Consider the following 24658-nt stretch of genomic DNA (forward strand, 5'->3'; position numbering starts at 1 on the left):
CAACTGCATTGATTTAAATAAAGAAAAAAAAATTAATCATGTACTTTTGTAGATTTTTTGCCACTAAGTTCTAGTTTATTTCCTTTTTAATGGCCGCGATAAAATGCTTATTAAATCACTTTATTATTACTTTCAATTTTTTTTTTATTGTTATTACAATATCGCTTTTAAAAAAATTTAGCGAAGAGATTAAACAAATTTTCAGAAATTTTAAGGTATCCTATTACTGAAAGAAAAACATTTTTTAAATTTATCGTGTTACTGTAAAAAAAATTTTCGAGTCAATGCGAATTAGAATTTGGAGTAAATTTCCGTTAAATAATTTTTTATATATTTAATTCCCTCGGAATGAAATTCGCTTCAGAGTGGAGTTAATTTTAGTATTAAAACTCGGGATCAGAGTTAATAGTAACTAAAATAATATCCACATTACTTTGAAATTACTCCGCTGAAAGAAAACTCCCTTTTCATACCGCATGTGGGAGTGCTTCTTTTTATTCAAAAACTCCAGAACTTTGGTGACGGATTGGGATTTAAAGAAAATTGATGTTCACTCCTGACTTTTAACAATGTAGAATAATCTTTTTCTGATTGTTATTTTGACTGGTTAAAAAACTACATTGAAAGTATTTAAACTGTAAAAAAATTAGGAGTGAAATTAAAGTGATTACGGATTTTATCAAAATCTGAATTCACTCCGTCAGTCAGAATTCTGAAGTTTTAGAAAAAAAACAGTCAGCATACTGAGTAAATAGGGAGATTGTTTTTTCAGTGGAGTGATTTTGAGACCTGGATTTTATTTCAATCTGCATTCACTTCGATTCGGACATATAATAGGGGAAAGAAGAGCAAAAACTGTAAATCGAAGTGTTTTAATTTAGAACACCTAAGGGTTTAGTTGCCATTTACATACATTGTCGTCACTTTTTAAACGTTTGCAGGTGTGTAGAAAGTGACTACAATGTATTTAAATGACAACTTAACACTTAAGTGTTTAAAGTTTAAACACTTCGATTTACAGTGAACTGGGCCCTAAATGTTTAGGGACCCATTTCACCCCCAAATTATTCGAGGCACTCAAAATTTTAGGGTCCATTATGCCCCCTTACCCCCCCCCTCCTTCCCCTATATTAAAACAAACTCTCTTTCGCAGAGAATTTAACTTCGAACCAGAATTTCGATATTAAAATAAACTTCCTTTCGGAGTAGATTTTATTTCGAAGGAATTAAGTGAATAAACAGTCAACTCGGCTTCGCATTCAGCTCGGATTTAATCCGGGTTCACTCCGGAATTTTGTACAGTGTAGCAGTTAACCTTCGAGGAAAGGATTTTCTTTTAAAAATATAGAAAAACTTCCTATTTTTTCCAGTTGAAATTTACATATATCAAAAATTCAGTAAGAAACTATAGCAAAGGTTAACTATATATTTTGTCTATAAAAACATATTGAGGATAAATAATATTATAAATTTCTAAAAAAGAATTATATAAGACAAATAAATTTTCTTGATCTATAGATAAAAAGAAAAAATGAAATATTTATTCATTAACTATAATTAGTAACAAAAAGGTCAAGCGTAGTGTACAAATAGTTTAAGACGACATATATTTAGCATTTAATGCGGATTTACTTGGATTTTATCCTCTTTTATTTGAGGACATTTTTATGACTTACTTTTGAATTTTACTCAACTTATAAACTTTAAATATCTTTATTTACTGGTGTATTATCGGATAAAGTGAGTGTTAAATAAAATACAGTTTAATAGCCGCATCTGTAGTGTGCTCGGCATTTAATTTTTCAAAAATTATAAATAATTACCGGCCTCGCCGACTAGAGAACTAACCGCAAGTTCTCTTATTATTTATTATATACATTATATATATAAATTGACGATCTCGACCTTCTACGTACGCTAATTCAATTGCCGCGGCAATAAATTTATTTAAAACACGATATCCCTTATATATATTAATTGCATTGTATACAGAGATAAATAGTTAAATTTTCTGGTTCAAATATATGCACAGTAAATATATACTTATGTCACTTTTTTTAATGTATCCCGGATCTAATTAATAATTGCATTAATCAACGGAAGGAATTTTTATATCAATATTAATACTCAGTGATTTTGAATAATTTTATATACCCGGTCAATTAAAAAGTATTTTTATTTATATAATAATTTATCCATAAATTTTAATAATGATTAGTAAAATGATTGCTATTGTATGTTTAAATAATTTGTTACATTGTTAGAAATATCGTTTTGAACTTTTGTTAAATGTTGAAATAAAGTTGGTCGTGATGAAGTAGTATAGAGAGCCATCTTCTTAAGTGGATATATAAGCATTACTTGTGGCCACAATGTCTCGGGATCTTGACCCGTCGCCGTGGGCACTAAATCACTATTCACTATTTCTTTATACCATCTCTTGTCTCAATGCAACACTTAAGAGCCTTGGAATCATTTGTATATACAAATATGTATTTTGTACTTTATCAATATTTATATCAAACAAAATCTAACTAAAATATTTTTAAATCTTATCTATCAAAATTTCTAAAAATAATTTTATTAAATATTTTGGTTGACAAATTAGAGATTTAAAAAAAAGGTTGATTGAATTCGAGTTATGAAAAATATTTTAATTTAATCGGAATGACAGGAATTTATTATAAATACATATATATTTTTTTAAGTGAAGTGAATGAAGATATTAGGAATGTAGACAAGTGCAATGAGATCAAGCAATAAGCAGGCAAGCTGAAGAGTCTTTCTCTCAAGTGTGCGTGTTTTGACGTGGTACATTACATAGAATAGTACCTTGATCGAACCTGACTCCGATACTACACCTTTCACATTGCTAAGAGAGTAAATGCCAGGCAATCGACGTAGTCATACGTACCATACCCATACATATATACGTTTAGTTATATATTATATACACTAACAATCTATCTGTACACTAAACTAGCGACTAGACCTGCAATCTCATCGTCTTTAGACCAGATGGATAATAATTGAGCCAGTGCCGAGGGTCATCGAAAACCGGCAGGTTATATACGTCTGTTATTATTGAGTAATGTTTCAGTAAAAGATTATTAACAATTGACGCATATATTTATGTAGACAATATATGCTAGCAAGAGGACTTTAAAAGGGCGTTTTTGCGAAATCCCTTCGATTGTGTTGTTCATTATATTTATATAAAATATTTTATTTTTATTTCAATTATTATTCAATATTTCGTAATTTTAAAAAATTAAAGTTACAAAAATATTACCTCAGATTATTTAAACAAACATGAGAATAAAGTTGTCAAATTAAGAAATTTATTCACTTGATCAAGCATGAGAACCTTGATGACTTGATTTTATTTAATTACCAATCATTCAAGAGAATAATTATTTGATTTTTTATAAGTCAATAATTATATTAATTATGGTACAGTAGGCACGACCTCAGTTTAATTTAATTGATTGTAAATATGATTATAATGTTTATTTTTAATTTAATAAAATAAATTAAATTTTTATTAATTTGTTTTTTTATACTTCCGGCTTGAAAAAAAAATCTAGATAAAAATTTTTATTATGATTTATATATAATTAATTTGCATTTTACAACTTACTGCATTGTATCAAGGTCGAATTTCAATTTTTATTATCGACAAACAGCTTTGATTGCTGCTATAAATTAATTTTATATTTTTAGATTCATTGTTTATACATTGTAAAAAATCAGGAGTGAATTCGGAGGATTTACGAATTTTTTGAAAATCCGAATTCACTCCGTAACTCGGAGTTCCGGAATTTTAGAAAAAATCACTCCGCAAACAGAGTAAATGAGGAGTTGGGGTTTTCAGTGGAGTGAATTCGGAGTGATTTGTATTTTTTAAAATCCAGATTCGATCCGGTTCGATGTTTTAATATTAAAATAAATTTCTCTTCGTAGTAAATTTTACTCCAAGGGGATTAATTAAATACGCAATCTGCTCTGAATTCACTCTGGATTTAAGCTGCTATCATTTTGAAAATTTTTTACAGTGTACTCTCTAAAAAATCAGGAGTGAATTCGGAGTTTGTTTTTTCAGGAAAATGATTTTGGAGTGCCCGTGTAAAAAAAAATTTTTAAAAAAGTGTTGACTATTGTAAACTCAAAAACGTGACACAACGACGAACTTTTTTTGAAAATTCAAGAGAAAATTCAATAAATATCTTTGTCTTATTAAGATATGCTTAAACAAAAAACGTTCAGAAATAGTTCAAAATTAATTTTTTCTGAATGTATTTTGCACTGAAAAATGTTAATTTGTGGAATTAAGTCAATTGTTATTTTCTGTGTATTGTCAGAAGTTTGAAAATCGTTTAGAAAAGGTTCATTATTATCTCACGTTTTAATTTTTAGAATAGTCAACACTTTTTTTAAAAATTTCACTCACACAAGTGAACTGGATTTTATTTAAATCCGCATTCACTCCGACTTAGAGTTATAAAATTAAAATTAACTCTCTTTAGAAATGAATTCAACTCTGAACCGGAATTTAAATATTGAAGCAAACTCTCATTCGGAGTGAATTTTTACTCCAAGGAGATTAAATAAATACACATCCGCTTCATACTCACTCTGGATTTAATCCGCCTTTATACCGCAAACTTTTTACAGTGTAGCGGGTTAATAAAACATTCAAATTGATACGCGAATATTTTTAAAATAATTTTTATAAAAAATTTCCTTAACGTCATGACAAAAAAAATGTTAAAGTTTATCTCGCTAGCGAGATGCTATAGAATTAAATAACCGTGTAATTGGAATATAATTGAGTAATGGCGGTATCAACGATATGTTAATGAGAAATTCGTGCGTCGTGCGGGATAATCGTGAAGAATAATTTAACATGATTTATATATTATTATTATATATGTCCGGGTGAATTTTTGATGATTGGTTTAATATGTCCGTGACCATGCATATGTATTAACATTCTTTAAAAATTATTTTTCTTTTAAATATATAACTAGATCTAAATCAGTAAAAAAATGATATCGACATATTGAAATAAAAAATATATATGACCTTGATCAAAATTAAGCTGAAATTTTTTTTTATTTCTTTGGCTTGAAATTTTTATTGTTCTGGTAAATCATTTTTTTTTCTTACGAAATTATTGGTACTTAGGCTTTTATGTTTCATCTTTTCTTATATTTATTTTTATATTTTTTTTTAAGTTATTAGTTTGAATGACCTTGCGGATTATTGCAATTAATATAATTGCGCTACTGGTCTGAAAAATAATAACAATAAATAACAAAGTAGTAGCAAAGACAAAACCGCGCTCATTCAATTCAACCGTTGTTCAAAGTTTAAATTAGGTGTAGCCGAACATCAATATACATTTCATCACTTTATATAATCGATCATATAAAACAATATAATGTAGATAATTATTCTAATATATATATGTATATATATATTTTTAAATTTATTACTAGGTGAAATTAATTACTTCCTCTTTTAAATTTTTAAGAGTTAAAAGACGTTTGGTTAATAATTTACAATAATTACAAATTATTAATTAACAATGATTGATAATATTTTCAAAAATCAGACATGTATTTTGAAATGATAAATATTTTTTTTCAAATCAGATTTTTAAAAGTTAAAAAGCACTTTTTTAAATAAAAGAATGATTAATTTCTTGAGTTCGTTACAACAATAAAAATTTGACCCACTTGAAATCACCTGTCACTCAAAAATATATACCTTTGAAATTTTATTACGTAATTTGAAAATATTCTTGAGACAAATTAGCAATAATTACTGCACTTATAAATATTTATATTTAAATCTTTCACAGATAAATTATTAGCCGAAAAAATGAGTTTTATTTATTATCATAAATAAAGTAGCGGGAAAAGGGTAATATGAAAAGTATAATTACAGTATTTTTGACAGATATAAAAAACATGTAAAATATATATATTGTTCAAGTATTTTATTTAATTTAAAAAATATGAATATACCTCGGGGCAAATTAACTAAATAATACGCCTGCTACGACCTAATTTCCTTTTATTTTCTCTAGTGTAATATATATATATATATATATATATATATATATATATATGAGTCTTGGTCTCTTTTTCTTCATGTAATTGCACAAGGCCGCGTGAACTCGGACATCGTATCGATCAATATAACAAATATAGATACATATGTATGTATATATATATATATATATATATATATATATATATATATATATATTTGTTATACTGCACTAATGTAAGCTACACAATACACTATAGTCCACTAAACTAGACTAGATTACACGAATATAATGCAATGTATATTAGTTTAATGTAACACTTTTATATATAAGATAAATAATTCCTTCGATACGATTGTTATCACTGACGGTGATCTCAGCTGCTACGCACATCGGCTTGAATTTCTACAGATTGATATATATGTATAGTTATATACTTTATATATTAGGTGATCAATTTAATTATAGACAGAGTTGATTGCAACGAAATCAGAAACTACCAGTTCCGGAATGACTTTTAGAAATATTGCTTTTTAAATATATTTCACTATTAATTTATATAATAAATTGGTAATAAATTTATGAACTATATTAGTATGATTTCATTTTAAGAATAAAAAAAAATTGCTAGCGTAATTCTAAGTAGAGCAAGAAAAATTACGTAGGACTTTATCGATTTATCGATTTTGTATCCCATACGAAAAAAATATATATCCGGGCAAATTTGCATATATGCAACATATATATAAATATGTCTCATATATGCAGATTTGTCTGGATGTATATTTTTTCGTATGGGTATCAATTGGGAGATTTAGTGAACAAAATTTTTTAAAACGTGAGTTTATAAGGTAAAAAAAAAGCAAGTAGATAATGAGTTGAGTGCTTCAAAGTGGGTCATGATAAAAAAAATCAATTGTATGACAAAATTATATTGCTGAAAACCACAACTGGTCACAAATCGTAAATAGGTGGTTAAGGTATATCTTGTGTTTCTTTTTATGGTCGCGGCTTAAAAGATCATAAGGGCGCGTTATATTTTTTCGAGAAAGAACTCTGTGTATGTCTGGGCCGCAGCGGGTGTTCACTTCTCGGTGCCTGCAATCGCTGAATTTAGTCACAAAAAACCAATGCCAAACCATTAAAACAACAAACCTTTTAATCTTTTTTTTTGTCATTTCTCATTTTATGTTTATAATATACATCTTTTAATACATATTAAAGTTTCTGTACAGATTTGGTACTCATATTGTCAACGTTTTAAATTTATACATTGTAGCAATACTAAATTTAATCATTCGATAAAAATGTCGTTCAAAGTTTTGTAATTTTGTTTTTTTTCGTTAATTTTTTATATTGCCGCAATATTTTTTTATTTTTCGTGTCAAAAATAAAACTTGATTCAGGCTCGCTTCGCCTCATTTTCTTTAGAAGTTATCGATTTGCTGACGATTTTTCGATAAGATCTCGACTTTTTTGACCTAAATTAAATTTTTTTCAACTTTTTTCATCTTAGTTTCAACTTATTTATATTTTTTGGTCTTAGTATGAACTTATCCGTCTTTACTTCGAGCACGGTAGTTATTCACCTTACTTTTGACTTGCTAAATCAAGTCGAAAAAAAGTTATTTATTCGCCTTACTTATTTCGCCTTAATATATAAAAATTATTTCACTTTCATTTTGACTTTTTCACCTTATAATTTAAGTCGAATACGCCTACATCAAATCAGTTTCGACTTGCTTTAGACTTTTTTTCTCTTAAATCGTGACTAAGTAAGCCAATTAAGTCTAAACCAAGTCGAAAACTCATTGTATTTCATATCTCCGTTGAAAAAAGTTGAGTTTGTCTTGTGAAAAACGGCTCCAAATTTCAACTTGGTAAACCAAGTCTAAATCAAGTTTTATTTTTGACCCGGGTTGAATAACAAATTATAATTATGGCCACATTATTAATGATAATTGATTCAACTTGTATTTTCCAAGCCTTCCATAATTCGGGTTTTACTATAAATTACTATTACTAAACTACACGGAAAAAACAATATAGTAGTGGCTATATACGCTCTGGGATAGTACTGAGTACTTTCTGTAAAAAAAAAATTTCAGACAGTACTGGATGCTATCTGGACTGTATCTACGACTCTCTGGATAGTACTGAGTACTATCCCGGGCAGTAATGGATATAGTCTAGATAGTAGTGGATACAGTCTAGATAGCATACAGTACTGTCTGAAATTTTTTTTTTGCAGAAAGAACTCAGTACTATCCCAGAGAGTTGCCACTACTACATTGTTTTTTCCATGTACGCATGTGACGTTTCGATTCGGATCACCTAAATGATCCCATCATGCCTAGGAATTTATCTAAAATTTTATGACGAGTGTAGTTGGGTAGAATTCATCTACTCAGTGAAAAATAATTTAAATATAACGTGATCTGATTAGATGAGAATAGATCTAAATTGTTTAAAATATTTAACACCTATATAGATATCAATAGATATACTCAGCTGCATGTACATCTCTATAAATTTAAAACTTCCTTGAAATTTTTTTTAGATGCTTCTGAAAACTCTGTTGCATCCGAAATTTTGAATTTTTACTCTTTTAAATTTGAAATAGTGAAAATAGTGACTATTCACTGTTTACTGGTGAAAAGTATGTCACTAATTTAAATACTTTTCACTGACAATAAGTGACTATTCACTGCCAAATAGTGATTGTTGCATGATTTTTACTAATTCGTTTTAGTGAGTACATTTTGATAATTTGCTTTGGTCTACGTAGATCCACATAAATGTAAAAAATGATAGAATAAGATTACTATATGAATCTATAGTATAAACAGGGACTAAGAACCTTAATAATATTCAGTTAAAAATTAAAAATAAGTAATTTAGCTTCAAATATACGCCCAATATATAAAGTTGATGCACGAATGAATATTCTAATTGAGACCACGTTTTCAATTATCGTTTATATAACTATTGTGTAAAAACTGTAACTGAATTATGTATACCCCAGCTATGTTTGTTCACTCATTGAATTTGAATTGTCTCGTTTCTCAAATTTAATCAAGTAGACTTGTAATAATTCTCACATTAAATTTATAAAATTAGTCATCGGAAGTCTACACGGAAAAATTATTCTCCTTTGAAACGCTATGGTGTTATAACAAAGACGGACGATGTTGGCCACCTGACGGAAATTGAAATAAACACATGCTAAAGTAACTATGCCTAAAGTAAAATTGACGACAGTTAAATCACAAATTACAGTACACGGAAAGAAAATTATAGGAAGTATTCCTATGTATTATGGGAATGGTTCCTATAATGGTATAGGAATCGTACCCATACTATTATGGGAACAGTTCCTATATATTATAAGAAGTATTTCTATAAATTATAGGAACCATTCCCATAATGGTATGGGTATCATTCCCATAATCATAGGAACTATTCCTATAATTATGGGTAACATTCCTATAATTATAGAAACTGCTTCCATAATTTATGGTCATCATTCCTATACTGGTATAGGATGAAATTTCACAAAATTAGAGGAACCATTCCCATAATTTTCTTCCCGTGTACCTATTGCAAACTTTTCTATGGTCGTTATTGTTTGCTTCCTCATATGCGAATGGTGCCTTATCGATAGGTTAAAAACAGCCTTAAAAATCCTATCTTATAGATGTTACGAAGCCAAGTGTGCTACTTGGGTACACGAAGAAAGTAATCCCGTTTAAAATACTATGGTGTCGTAATAAAGTCATCAGACCATGTTAGCCACCTGACGGAAATTGAAATGAACATGTGCAAAAACTAATATGACCATCGTTAAATTTACCATAACTACAGTAATTTGTGATGAAATTTTCGTCATTTTTACTATGGTCGTAGTAATTTTTGCATGTGTTTATGTCAATTTCGTCGGGTGGCCAACATAATCCATATATGATGTATTTTTTTTTTTAAATAATAATAATAATAAAATTATTAAGTAATAAAAATATGATATATCAAAACTAACATCTAATAAGTTCATTATATAAGAGTAATTAAACATTAAACATTTTAATTAATCTGGTAGATGAAATGTGTTAGCAGACATATAGAATGTCCTTGACACATGAAAGCTTAAACACTCACCAATGGAGATTGAAATGACGTGTATTAGCCACTGGTTTTGCTAAGCCTCTATTTATGGTACTAATTAACTTCGTTATCCAATAGCAAATAATAATACTTAAACAAAAAATACACTGACGATTAGAAAAAAAAATGAATAATAAATAATAATAACTACATTTCTATCTAACATTAATATTTACAATATTTATAAATGCATAATTTTAGTTGCATGTAGCTTATTATTCTTCGTTACTCAATAAATATATGTATATATATGAACATTTTTATTATAATCATCATATGTACTTAACTATACATTAATTTTTTTTCTAAAACTAGATCATTATTTATTTGTACCGTGGTAATAAAAGCCTTTATGTTAGATTTTAAATTGAATATATTTATATAGGGACCCCGAGAAAAGTCGGGGCATACGTTCGATGAACTTTACATATTAATTACAATGTACTTACTCGACGTAAACTCGTACTACTACTTTTTAAAGATCTCTCTCATTTCATTCCCATATTACTCTTTACTATCTTACTGTAAAATTAATTATTACTGTTGTCATTATTATTATTATTTATTATTATTTTTTTTTATCATCATTATAAGTACAGGTATTTATATACTTCATTAGTTTTTCAACTTTTACTAATCATCTAATTAATATTATCTTATTTGTTAAGATTCATTATTACATAAAAATCATTCAAATAATTAATTGTCATACTTTTTTACATTAACTATAATTTCTAAGTATTATAGTGGGAAAAATTTTTATCATTTTTCTTAATGGAATTTATGCGATGATATTAATAATAATTTTTTTTTTACTCAAAAAAAAAAAATGTATAAAAATAATTGAACACAAAATCTGTTATTTTGACAGAAAATTTGTGTAAAGTTAACAGAATTTTCGTGTTAAAATAAACTAATAAGTGTAAGCACATAACCTAACCAACTCAAATATACTAATCTAACCTTAGTACAACGTATGTCAATTAAGCAATCAATTAGTTCGATTTTCTAAAAAACGAAGATATGAATTATCCTCCCGTAAAATGAGAATAAAAAAATCATTGAACCTGATCATAAGAATATGAAAATTATCTATGACTATAGTTAATTGTAAATCAAACCAGTACTTATTGTGGTCGAGTGGATAACACCCTTGTCTCCGAATGCAAGTACTGGCCAGGCTCAGGTTCGAATCCCACAGAGAGCAAATGAATTATTTTTCACAAGATATAATGCATTGATCTGTGGGATTCGCTCCATAAAGCCGCCAGACTGCCACCTGTCTGCAATCTTCCCCACTAAAAAAACATTCCATGATTGCAAAACAAGTATGAAACAAGAAATGAGAATATATAGTTAATAATAAGATATATGGAATAGAAAAAGAAAAAAAGATGGCCAAGATACATAGTCCGAAAAAGTTCAGAGTAATTTGTTAAAAATATATGAAAAATATTTACCCAGGAAAAATAGGATTTTAAAATTACTTGCAACGTAACCTAAAGACTAGGTAATGTAAATATGTAAAACATAAAACATAAAAACTGTAGAAAATGGAAGTTATTCAGTTAAAATTGCAACAATTAAAATTTTATTTAATTTAATTGTAAATCAGTTATAATCCAAGTTTCCTTGCAGACAAGGCTGCTACAATGCTTTGCTTGGTTATAGTAATGTAGAAACGCGCGGGAGTGTTAAGCTAAACAACCCAATTTTTGTGTTAATTTTCAAATAACACAAGAAATGTATTACATTGCAGATTTTCTAATCATTTAACATAAAAAATCAGTCAAAGTAAAATAACACAAACGGTTTTTGTGAATTAACAGATTTCTCTGTTTAAAACCAGCACAAAAAGTTTAACCAAATAATTTTTTAACACAACCCTGATTAAAAGAAACGATTGAAAATGTTAAAGGCCCATAAGAAGGGCGATTTAAAGTATTAAAAAGTATTTGAAATTTTTTTCTTCTATTCGTTTCTTTTAATCAGGGAAATACACAAAGTTTCTAATCGTGTAACATTAAATAATTGAAGAAAACAGAAAAAAAATTAAAAAAAGATTTTAAAAAAATTTTAATCATGATAAAAAAATTCCATTACAAATAATAAAAAAAAAATATCCACGTATGCATATAAAGTGAAATTATATTTTAACAGCCACATTAAGTAACGTTAGCGCCGCGAATCAGATGTCAAAAGGCGCCACAAAAATACACGCGTAACAGTGGGTGATGAAATTCCATTGGTTACATGTTACAAAAATCTGAATACACATGTACAAGTTATCGAGATATGCAGAAATTTAAAAAAAGTCACACACAACCTCTTCCCCTTCCGTAATGTCTTCTGCGATACCGTTCTACTGCATTTATTTCTTTTTTATCTCAATGTTATTTTTAATTACATTACTTAATTTTTTTTTTTTTTAATTTTAAATACTCATTAAACTGAGAAGGATTATTTACAAAAAAAATTCACGAGCACAGAGGGCAAAATTGAAAGTGAAACTTCTTTAGGATTATTCATATACATAATACACAAGTATGTACTTATGTATGACGTATAAAATGAGAATCTCTTATTATTTCTTTCTTTCTTTCTTTCTTTCTCTGGCTTTAATATCAATAAGTAGTTTAGCCCCGCTCGTTTTACCTTGATGCAGTAACTTTAAATTCCAATGTATAAACGAATAACAAAATGACTTATACAGCACCCACGCACTTGAGCATAAAATGCAAGGATGATTGATAATCGATACGGAAGGCCATGTTATTTATTTTTGACCTAAATTTTTTATTATTATTTAATTACAAACAATTATCATTTAACTCCACACTTAATTACTCCTTCAACCGCGAAGAAGTAAATAAATAAATGAATTTATTCATTATAATTAGTTTTAATAACCATCTCATGTTCATTACGCGAAAAATTCATTTCGGCTTGAGCATAATCGTTTAAAAAATAATTATATTCAATTAAAATAATAATTGATAATTATTGAAATATTTCAATTTGTTGGAAAAAATACTGATAAAAATAATAACTTTTTTTTTATCATGTAACCAGTTGTTACTTCATGAAAATTACACAATCCTCGAGAGAAAGAGAGCATTACATAGCATATATCCGGATGGCGTAGTCCTCCACTTTAACAAGGACAAAAAGAAAGATTTAAGTTCACGAGGACGATTGGCGTCCTCGTCGGGTCGAAGATTGTATATAGCGTCGACAAATGTGTCTTTATATATGTTATTTATATATAAATATATACATGTAAGATATAAACATTTTTCACACAACATGTTATGTGTTTATGTATTACACACTTTTGCCAGTCGATCGAGTGAATCAGCCGATCACGCCCCCGTCCATTTAACATTACATTACATAGTGTCCTATGGTATATAAATATATGTATGCATGTATTTGTGTATGTAGAGTATAGAATATTGTGAGCCATACAGCATAAAACGCATAACATAACTCCCTGTCACATTGGCAGTTTGCGAGCACTTGAACGTTATTAATATCGGCTACTTCATGGGTAAATTTATCGACGTCGTCCTGACAGAATTTTTTATTATTTATTTATTTTTAGCTTTTTTTTTTACAGATTACGTAACCGAAAATTTTGCTTTTTTTTGCGAAATAATTGTTTTAAAAGTACTGGCCGACATCTCTCGAAATAGAAAGGGATATTTATTAGTTAAATGTCCAAATAATAAAAAAAGTATATAAATATACGTATTTGGAAAGCAAATACAAATCCATGCATGCTTTTTTCTATGAATAATTCTTTAATGAGCAATTTAAATATTTTGAATTTGAGTTTAAAAAATATTGTTTTAGATAGAACAATAAAAATCAATTAATTTTCTGATTTCATTTTCCAAACTTGAAGTAACGATTCCGATCACGACAAAAAATTCCAATGGATACAATAACAGCTGTAGTTGAGGTTACTATAAATTGGAGTAAAAAAGTGCCAACATCAATTTGAAATAACCTCAACCACACGTGTAGTAGCGCTAACTACCTGCTATCACAATTTTTTACTGCAATATTGTGATTGGGAGAACCACAATTTTGTTCCGTGATCGTTTGTGGTTGAGGTTATGTGAGAAAATTTCAGAAATCTGTTAAATCGTCGCCTTTCTGGATAAACCTCGTAATTACTTTTTTTTTCATAATCAAAATTATGAGTGAAAAATATTTTTTAGTACTGCTATTGCATAAAAAAGTTTCAAATTTTAATAATTATAACATAATGTCCAAGAGACTTTTGAATTTTAATATTTCCATTAACATACGTGTGACAGAATAGATGTTTTGACCGATTTCTGAAAAAATTATAATTTTGTAGTTACAAGGTTTACCCAGAAAGGAAACGATATTCGAAAAAAAAAAAAAAAAAAAAAAAAAAAAAAAAAAAAAATGAGTCAACAAGTTTTTATAGTAACCTATTGAAAATTGTGGATGTAGTTCATCTAAAATGACGCGTTATAATAGAAGCGAGCGAAACAGTTTGAGGTACTTGAGGAAATAAAAAAAAAATGACATGAGTCAAAAATTCATATGGCTCAAAAATAATATAATTTTTTAAATTTAATAATAATCGATAGCTCTAAAATTTTTTTTGTAAATAACCAGTATATGTCTAAAAAAAATAAAAAAAATTTACTAATACTTGATCAATTAAAATACAAGTCAAATTTTTCTAAAAGTTGCGTCATGAGGAAAAATTGCAATAATTATTTGTCTATAATGACACTAAAATTTTTTTCCACTAGTTTAATGTAAAAAAAATATTAATAGGGCATTTAATATAAAAATGTTTTATAATTGAGATATATAAAATTATTTTGTATTTTTAAAATAATTAATAAATAATCCAGGCTATAAAATGGTGGTTATAATTAATAGTGCATAAAAGTAGAAAGCAGATAATGAGCATTTTGAATTGGACAAGGTCGAGTTGACGTTACAAATATATATTAAACTAGCGATATATTACTAGTATGCAAAAATAATACATAAGAGTGTCAGTTAAATAAAAGGAATGATATAAATACATATAAAGCCATGAAACATGAATGGAGGATATGATGAGCACGATTATTAACTTGACCAAGACCTTAAATATTGCGTTTAATTAACACACGCACAACTGAGACTAACAACTAGCATATGTTTATAACAGTAATTATATCATATGAATATAAATATAAGTAATAAGTAACAAGTAACGCTTGATCAGTTAGAAAATATATTTCACGAATAAAAGTCAAAAGCGTATTTTTCTCATTATAAATACAGTAATTAATTTAATTTTTGACTTTTCATACACAATCCAGGAAGTTTTCGAATATTATTAATATTATTTCAACCTTTTTTTTTGCTCCATAAGATATTTATCAAAATGATCGCTAAGTTAATAGCACATGTGCCGTTGCATATATTAATCATTTTTAATATTTATGTAAAGACCAATTACTCGCTCACTTTTCATTGGAGTGAGATTAAACCACTTAATATAAATTGGTAAATGAGGTAAAAAATCGTTTTTTTTTTTTATAGTTCTAAATATTAGAATAAAATTTTAATTTCAAGAATAATGTTGATAATTAATTATGTTATTAATTTTTCAAATAAGGTCGTTAAGCGTACCCGAGACTGATTCAAAAAAATCGACAATTTTTTTTTTTTCTCGAAATCCTCTAGTAAATAGTTGCCGGGAAGTGAATTAAGAAAACTGTTAAAAAATGGGCTCTTAATATTAATATTTAGATGTCACTCATTACAATTTTCTATTTTCCATTTAAATAACACGGGAAAAAAAATTTTAAATTTTGGAAATTCATACCTCGGCAATGGCTCATTATACAGAGAAGCTCAGGATATTATTTCGTAGAAAATTAAATGCTCTACAAAATAATTCTCTTATCATTTTTTGATAAATTAGTCTGTTCAAAAGTTATTAGAGCATGAAGTCAAATTTATAGTAAATTTTGAAATCTTTTTACTTTTCCGGCGAAAATATCAGACTTATCACAAAATGTCATAGGATTTTTTTCGTAGATAATTTCAGTCTTTACAAATTTTCACTGATAAAGTTTTTTAAAATTTCACATTGTTTTCTAGTTATTTTAATTTTAATATCAAGCTACTTGATACTGTTTATTTATTTAAGCCTTTCGGAGTTAAATTCACTCCTAAGGCAGTTTATTTTGATATTAAAACTCCGAATCAGAGTGAATTTGGATTTAAAATAAAATCCAACACGGAAAAAAATGAACTATAAAAATTGAGAATGACAAGTAATGTAATGATAAAGTTATCAGTAAATACTATCATTCTAAATAGTAATTTTTTCGTTAATGATTAAAACGTGAATAATTACAGGATGAGTAGGAAAATTTCTTACCTATGCAAGAAAAATTACTATTTGAACTTTAAAAATTGTAATTGATACTTAGAAAATAGACGACACGTATTATAAAATTTACTATTTGAATGTTAAAACTCCCCATATTGACAACCGGGTTCCGGCTTATAATTTCAAATAATAATTTTTAGTTTTTTTTCCGTGAAGTTACTCCGAAATCACTTCACTGAAAAAACAAACTCCTTACTTACTCCGTATGCAGAGTAATTTTTTTCAACTTCAGGACTCTGAGTGACGAAGTAAATTCGTATTTAAATAAAATCCGTAATCACTCCGAATTCACTCCCGACTTTTTACAGTGTACTGCCCGTACGAAAAAATATATATGCGGGCAAATTTCATATATGAGGCATACATATCCTATATATGAAATTTGCCCGCATATTTATTTTTTTCATATGGGTAAGTGATTTAAAGAAAATAAGTAACATTATTATTATTTAAAATATTGAATCAAATTTTTTAATGCCTTATAATTAATTAATCAATTAATTATATTTTTAAAAAAATTTCAATCAAGTTTATATATAAGAAGGATCAATTTCTAAATTGAGTATTCGCAAAAGATAAAAAAATGTTGATACAAATATTAAGTAGTAAGTAGGATGGTAATTAAGAGAATCTTCTCAGTAATCTTGAACAGTGTTTAACCAAGGTCAACAAAACCCAGCAACTGAGAGTAGTGTATATACATTCAAGTACTAAGATAATTAGTTTGATTGGGTGGGAGAGCGAGATTTGCTGTTGCCAGTGGTATATATAGACGATATGTATATATGTAAAGAGCGAATGGATTAAAGAACCGTGTGACTTGTTTGCATGTATATATCATGAGTGCAATATACACGCGACAAGTAATGCAATGCATGTAGTTACACTTATTTTATCCATACATTGTTAGCAACCCAATGTACGTGTGCAAAAAAAATTAAAAAACACGATATACATATGTCGCTGGCCAATCAATCGTAACCTTGATCAGCTCTTTCTTGAGATTCCTCGGAAACACAGTGCATCGACTTTAACCATTTATATATTCACTCTCTTACTCACTCACTTACTTACTCACTTACTTACGGCTTAAGACGATCAATTTCGTATGTTAAATTAGCTCTAGAAGCTATAGACTAACGTGGGATTAACAGGATGTATGTTTATTGATATGATGTTTCAGTACATATATATAATATTAAGGCGATACGATTGTACATATATATAGTTGAATGATCAGTTTCTCAAGGTAACTTATTCTTAGATACATATATATTATTTTCTTTATTATTCCAATTATGTATGTTTAATCTTATATCAGAAGTGTTGCCTTAAAAGTTAAGACATTAACAGTAATAAAATTTTTTAATTCAATTATTTCATACTATTTAATTTTTTAGATAAATTTTAATAGGATAATTAGTTGCTGACTTTTAGATAGAGGGGATTTGCATCCATACAAAAACATTATTTTTAATTGGAGAGGGAATAAAAAGTTAGAACAAGCAGTTAAGTTTCAAAATTGTCGATAAATCATAATAAAAATCCTGAGTCAAAAAACAGATTTGGATTTAAGTCTCAAAGTTCTCAATGAGGTTTTTGAGGATCAATTTAGAATTTTAAGATTGACAGTATAGAAATTTATTCTAGTTTAGTCCTCAAAGTAGTAGTTATGACCAATTTCACCATTTTGAGGCCTAAACTGGAATAACATAATCTGGATTAGAGCCTCAAAACACTCAAAACATAAAGGAATAGTTTTATCCACTTTTGAACCTCAAAAGTCTCATTCAACGTATTCTCTCCGAACTATAACTTTTCATTCGTTGAGGATTTTGAGGTCTTAATTATAATTAAAAATCGATAAATTATTTGCATTTAGACCTCATAGTTTTCATTAAGAATTTTTAGTACTAAAGTAGGGTTACTTTTTGAGCGGCAAATAAAACATTAAAGGAATTGAAGTTTTTTAGGACTAAACTAGAATTTGTTTTTTGACTGGGGTATACATTGTAAAAAAAAAACCTAGGTAAGTCCAGGTACTCTCTAAACATGAATAAGTGAAAATAAGTGAATAGTCACTAATTCCAAGTGCAAATCGAACCACTAATTTCAAAAAGTGAATATTCACTTATTTATGTTTAGAGAGCAGTATAGATGTTAAAATTTTCGGTGTTAAAACTCAAAACCAAAAGTGGTGTCAAAATGACACTATTGCCGTTGTAAATACTCTTTAAACATGAATAAGTGAAATGAGTGAATATTCACTAATTCTGAGTGCCAATCGAACAACTTTTTGAAATTAGTGTTTCGCTTTGCACTTGGAATTAGTGAACATCCACTTATTTCCACTAATTCATGTTTAGAGAGTATTCTTTACCGGTGTTAAAAAAGTTTCTCGGTGTTGAAAATATTTAACTTCGTGAATATTTTTAGTTACTTGATCACTGCACTGAAACGGTGTTTTTATTAATTACTTAAATTATTGGTGATTGAAATGGTGGGCCTAAAATTGTCTAGTTTTCAAATAAATTACGTATAACATAAATAATTATTTAAATAAGTACATAGTAAAATTTAAATTTCCTCCAGATAATATTCATTAAACTTTTATATTTTTTTTTTCTAATTTCTATACATGGAATTTTTTCTACACCGATTTAACACCGCCAAATTATACCGCCTACACCAGTGTTATTTCATTTTAACAATTCGAGATGTAAAATTGAGTTTTTTTTAACACCGCTCTTTTTACAGTCCATGAATGAATAATTAAATAACTTTTTGAAAACGTAATCCCGTTTATAATAGGCAGTGGCATATTAGAGTTCGCCTTTCAACATTCAACAGGAAACCAATCTAGTTTCACTGGTCACTCTGTAACAGCAAGAACAAGGAGACATAAAGGCGTACGAAGAAACGCCTACATTTAAATTTGTTTTTGCCCTTTTATTACTACCATTGTAACTATACATACTATATACATATGTATATATGTTATATGTACATGTTATATGTACTGTATAGAGAAACATATATCTCTGTATGTATGCATGGAAAGTGTTTGCTACGAGACTTATGTTCTAAGGATCGTGAACTAAAGTCATAGCAAATGCAAGTTATTCTAAATGTTATTTTGATGTCGAGTATCGTCAAAGCACGTAAGCCACAAGAATAAATAAATATTTGCATTGTTTATTTTGATTAGTATTTAAAATAATAAAACTCAAATAAAAGCGTTGTGTAGATTATTTATAAAAAAAAAAATTCCTTTTGCATAATTATTTTTTTGCGGAATCATATATATATATATATATATGTAAGTATGCATGATACACGTGTGCGTAAAAGATAGAAAAAATATATAAGACAGAGATGGGGAATCAAGGTCAGGTGAGATATCTTTGAGTTGCATGCGGGTCGAAAGCGAAGAGATCGGATGTCCCTGAGGTGGTGAGTTCGACTTAACTATGTGCAAATGTCACACTTTATTATTGTTATAGTCTGCGAAATGTAGTTAAGCGTGCATGTAGAGATTAACTAAAGATGAGAAAAAATAATTATGTATATATCAATGGATATTATCGTGACTTTTAGATGCTTATCAGTCACCATCCCTCTAAGAAATTTTTAACGGTCTTTATAAAGCTAATTTATTATTTTATTTAAACATATACAAGATACTTTAGCTTCTAGAAAAATTTTCACGTCATTTTTTTTTTTGCTACGAATAATTGATCTCGTGATAATATTTATAATTTACTGCAATTAAGATTTAATTAAATTTTTTTTTTTAAATATTGTAAATTTAAGTGTTTATTTAATTTCTTAAATTACTGATCATATCTGATAATGAATTTAGATCGTTCAAATTATAGACATGAATCAACATTTTTGTTGTTAAACGTGAAATTAAATTCTCAGAAATAAGTCTGATGAGATTTTTTTTTGTATAAACCCGGTTATTATTATTATTATTTTTTTTTTTTTTTTCGATAACAAGTATAAACATTTTGAAATTATTTTACAGAAAAAATTTTAATCTGAACAATCTAAAGTTAAGAAAAAACGAACATGAAATAGTGATTCTAATAAATGTCACCATGGAATGTTGAAAACTAATTATATTTGTCAATTTAATTTAAATCTTCTAATTTACAATACATATATAAGCACTCTTACACCATAAAAGCATGAATATTTTTATATTTGATGATAAAGAAATTATTTCTGATCATGATTTATGTTTATAGTTGGACAAAGCCTGGGGGTTTTTTTTTTTTTTTATCAAAGGCTTCTGTTTACTTATTCACGAATGTTAACTACTGTTTATAGTTTGCCTCTCGACAGCAATAAAACCTAACAACTATATCTTTAGCTTTGGTCAGCGATGATAAAATAAATTTAATATCTCTTTTATAAAATCCGACAAATAGTAGAGGATTTTTTTACAAAAAAAAATTAAGTTAAAAATAAAATAATGATGATGAAATAAATTCAAAAATTTTAATGATATAAATTTAAACAATTTAAAATAATACAGTGTAAAAAAATTCAGAGTAGATTAGGAGTAATGAGAATTTTATTTAAGTCCGCATTCACTCCAATTCGGAATTTTAATATTAAAATAAACTCCTTTTATAAGAGAATTTCGCGCTAAACCGGAATTCCAATATTAAATAAAACTTTCCATCGGATAGAATTAAAAAAATATACAGTCATCCACTCTGCATTCACTCCGAAATTACTCCTCATATTTTACTCACCGTTCATAACTCATAATGTTGTTAATTTTTTTTTTTTTTTTCTAAAATTGATCCTTCACTGAAAGAAAATCATGGGAACTTTTGCTATGAATTTTGGGAATAGCTCTCATAATGATATAGGAATTGTACTTATAATATTATAGGTATGGTTCCCATAATATATGGAAATAGTTTCCATACTACTATAGGAACCATTCCCATATTTAGAGGAATCATTCATATAATTATAAGTGTCATTCCCATAATTATAGAAACTGTTCCCATAATTTATGGCCGTAGTTCTTATGATGGTATAGGAAAAAATTTCACACTCAATTGAGACTTATCCAACAAAAACAGCCGAATGAGACCTAAATGAGTCCAAAATCCACGGTTGAAGCCAAAATCCGGAATTATTTTTCAACTTGGGGAGTTCTACGGGGGCGTAGAAATAAAACTTTACGTTTTTCAACCAAAATTTTTACAGTCAGTTTAAAATAAACGTTACTTGCAATATTAAAAAATTGACGGTGAAATCTTTTGTAAGAAATCGATTAGGTGGAGTTTTGGAGGGGGGGGGGGGCTTAAGAAATGAAAATTTCCACAGTTATCGGCTAAAAGACTTACAAACTTGAAATTTTGTCTGAATATCATCCATGATATAAGGAAATAAATAGCGTTAATTTTTTTTCGAAAATCGACTTCTATGACTGTTTGCGAGGGCGTAATTTAATTTTAATTTTATTCTTAAATGAACTTATAAATTTACGCTCGCAAGTTTCTCTCCACGTTAAATATTTTGAGTACAGTAAATATACAAACGTCCATCGTGATAATTTACAGCAACAGTATCTCTGACAGTTTTCAATTAAATTCGAGCAAACATGCATATATATAATATATACACTCATACATATAATACGCAATTGTTATTTGAAACAGCGAAAACAGTTAGTCTTCCTTCTGTATCAGTGTCACGGATTTTTGCTCGTTCAATATATATGATTTATGAGGCATGCAATGAAGTTGACTGCCGGCAGCTCGTGAACGAGCTCTATATACCCATACACTAATTTTTTTTTTTTTTCTCTTTAATTTTATAACAAGCTGCAAAGTCGTGAATTATTTTTTTTAACAACCAAGGACTTTGTTCAACACCCTATTTCACTTGTCATTACTTGTAAAGACACCATTTTATGAATTTTTAATTAGATTATTTAAAACCAACTGCAAGTTAATTTATAATGCCGATAAAAATTTATTTGAAACCATTAAAAAAAAATTTACGCTGCATCAAATGTAATTAATCATTTCATGTAAAAAGATATAATGATATGATATTAATTATACTTATTTTTTTTTATTTTTCAGATACTGTTCGATGCAATATTCGTATGGGAGCAGGTACATGCAGCTCCGGCAAAACGCAACGACGTTGTAGCGGGGACGGAATTCTTAAGTGTATTTATAAACGGTGCAATGGCACCAACACCACGGCGTCGAGGTTTCAGACGTAATCAACAGACGGTACAGGACAATGCAGTAGCTGAATCCCGTCAGAGTGAGGCATCCATTTACCGGATATCACGCGCGCCCTCGAGTCCAAGGCCAACGACATCGCGACCGAGTCACCGGGAAATCGGCACGAAACTTTATCCAGTTAGTCACAAGTCTTTGGATGATAATCGAGATCATACCCATGCATCTGATGAATTGGGAACTGAAGATGTTGTGCGATTGAAACCTCTTATTTCGGTGACACATCAACCGACTATTTTACGTGTCATTAATGGAACAAAATCAAAAAATGTCAGTAGAAAAGTTATTGGGGTTAGCGTGACATCTACAGTTGAGGCAACGCCTTACAAAGTTAGAGTTGAGCATTACGATAATGATCAGCTGACGATGATAACCAGACCGCCAATTAGCGGCTCATCTTTGTCGCCAGTCAGTAGTAATTTGGCAGCAACTGGTACCGCTAAATCGGTATCCATGATTACGACTGCTGAATCTTCAACAATTTCGACGCCCACAAAAACGTCAACAGTTAAAACGACTTCGACCCTAATTCCAGCAAAATTAGTTACTGAAGAACTCAGCAATATTGTGTCGGAATCGAATCGCAGCGAGTTTTCGGTAGACGAAGGCCTTCCGCGAACCAGTTGGCGAGCAAGATCATCTGTAACACCGGAATCAACTATCGCTCACTCAGTGCCATTTTCAACGTCATCAAGTTTCCCGAAGTCTCAAGAACACAAAGACTCGCTGGAAATGGCAACGAGTTCAGAGCCTGTTGAACAGAGTTACGAATTACCTGAAGAAAATGAGGAAATTCATGAGGTTCAAAATGTCGGTCATTTACAGGGCCGTAAAGCTGGCAGACATTATGACAGTTCTCTGTTCAACCAACCACCAAAAGTTTATCCACAACCGTCGAAAATTTATGGAAAACCTTCACGTATGTATGGAGAGCCTTCAAAAATTTACAGCGAACCAGCTAAAATTTACAGTGAGCCTGAAAAAGTTTACAGTGAACCATCAAAAATTTATTCGGAGCCTTCGAAAATCTATAGCGAGCCTTCGAAAATTTACAGCGAACCTTCAAAAGTATACAGTGAACCTTCGAAAGTTTATGGGGAACCTGAAAAAGTGTATGGAGAACCATCAAAAGTTTATTCAAAACCTGCGAGAGTTTACAGTGAACCAGCTAAAGTCTACGGTGAACCTGCCAAGGTCTACAGCGAACCAAGTAAAATTTATGGACTAGACGGTCAGCCAATTAACCATGAGCCCGAGGAGGAAAACTATGAAGTTGATGAAGCTGTAAGTGTTGGCAGCAATGGAAACGTCCATGGTCCTCAAGGAGTTACAGAAGCGCCGAATTCATCATCGGCAGTTGATGCCGGAACAGACGATGGCCACAACAAAGTTGGTTACGTTGTTGAGGGCAGAAATTATCGCAAGTATCGCGTTGAAGAACGGACTCCTGATGGATTCATTGTCGGTGAATATGGTGTCGTTAGTCATGATGATGGTTCATTACGGGGTGTTCGTTACACTGCTGATGGAACCATAAATCCGCGGCTAATATACGATGCATTGATGAAATTTCTTGCTCTTTAATAAAAACACACGTTTATAATAATAATAACGTTTTATAGCATAATATGATGAAGGGAAGTTTAAATGCCGTTTACATATAGGCAATAACGAACACGACTGATTATTATTTTCTTCGCTCTTGCCAACTCA

General features: G+C 28.9%; 1 protein-coding gene across 1 annotated transcript in view; it reads left to right on the plus strand.

Annotated features, from left to right (window-relative positions):
• Positions 1-24658, plus strand: part of LOC103572224 (uncharacterized) — a 42401-nt gene extending 17743 nt beyond the window's left edge. The window contains exon 2 of the mRNA XM_008550719.2: positions 22778-24658. Within this exon, the coding sequence (XP_008548941.1) occupies positions 22778-24529 (1752 nt within the window). The 3' untranslated portion in view covers positions 24530-24658. The remainder of the gene's footprint in view (positions 1-22777) is intronic.

Source organism: Microplitis demolitor, chromosome 3 (genome assembly GCF_026212275.2).
Source record: "Microplitis demolitor isolate Queensland-Clemson2020A chromosome 3, iyMicDemo2.1a, whole genome shotgun sequence".
Taxonomy (NCBI): domain Eukaryota; kingdom Metazoa; phylum Arthropoda; class Insecta; order Hymenoptera; family Braconidae; genus Microplitis; species Microplitis demolitor.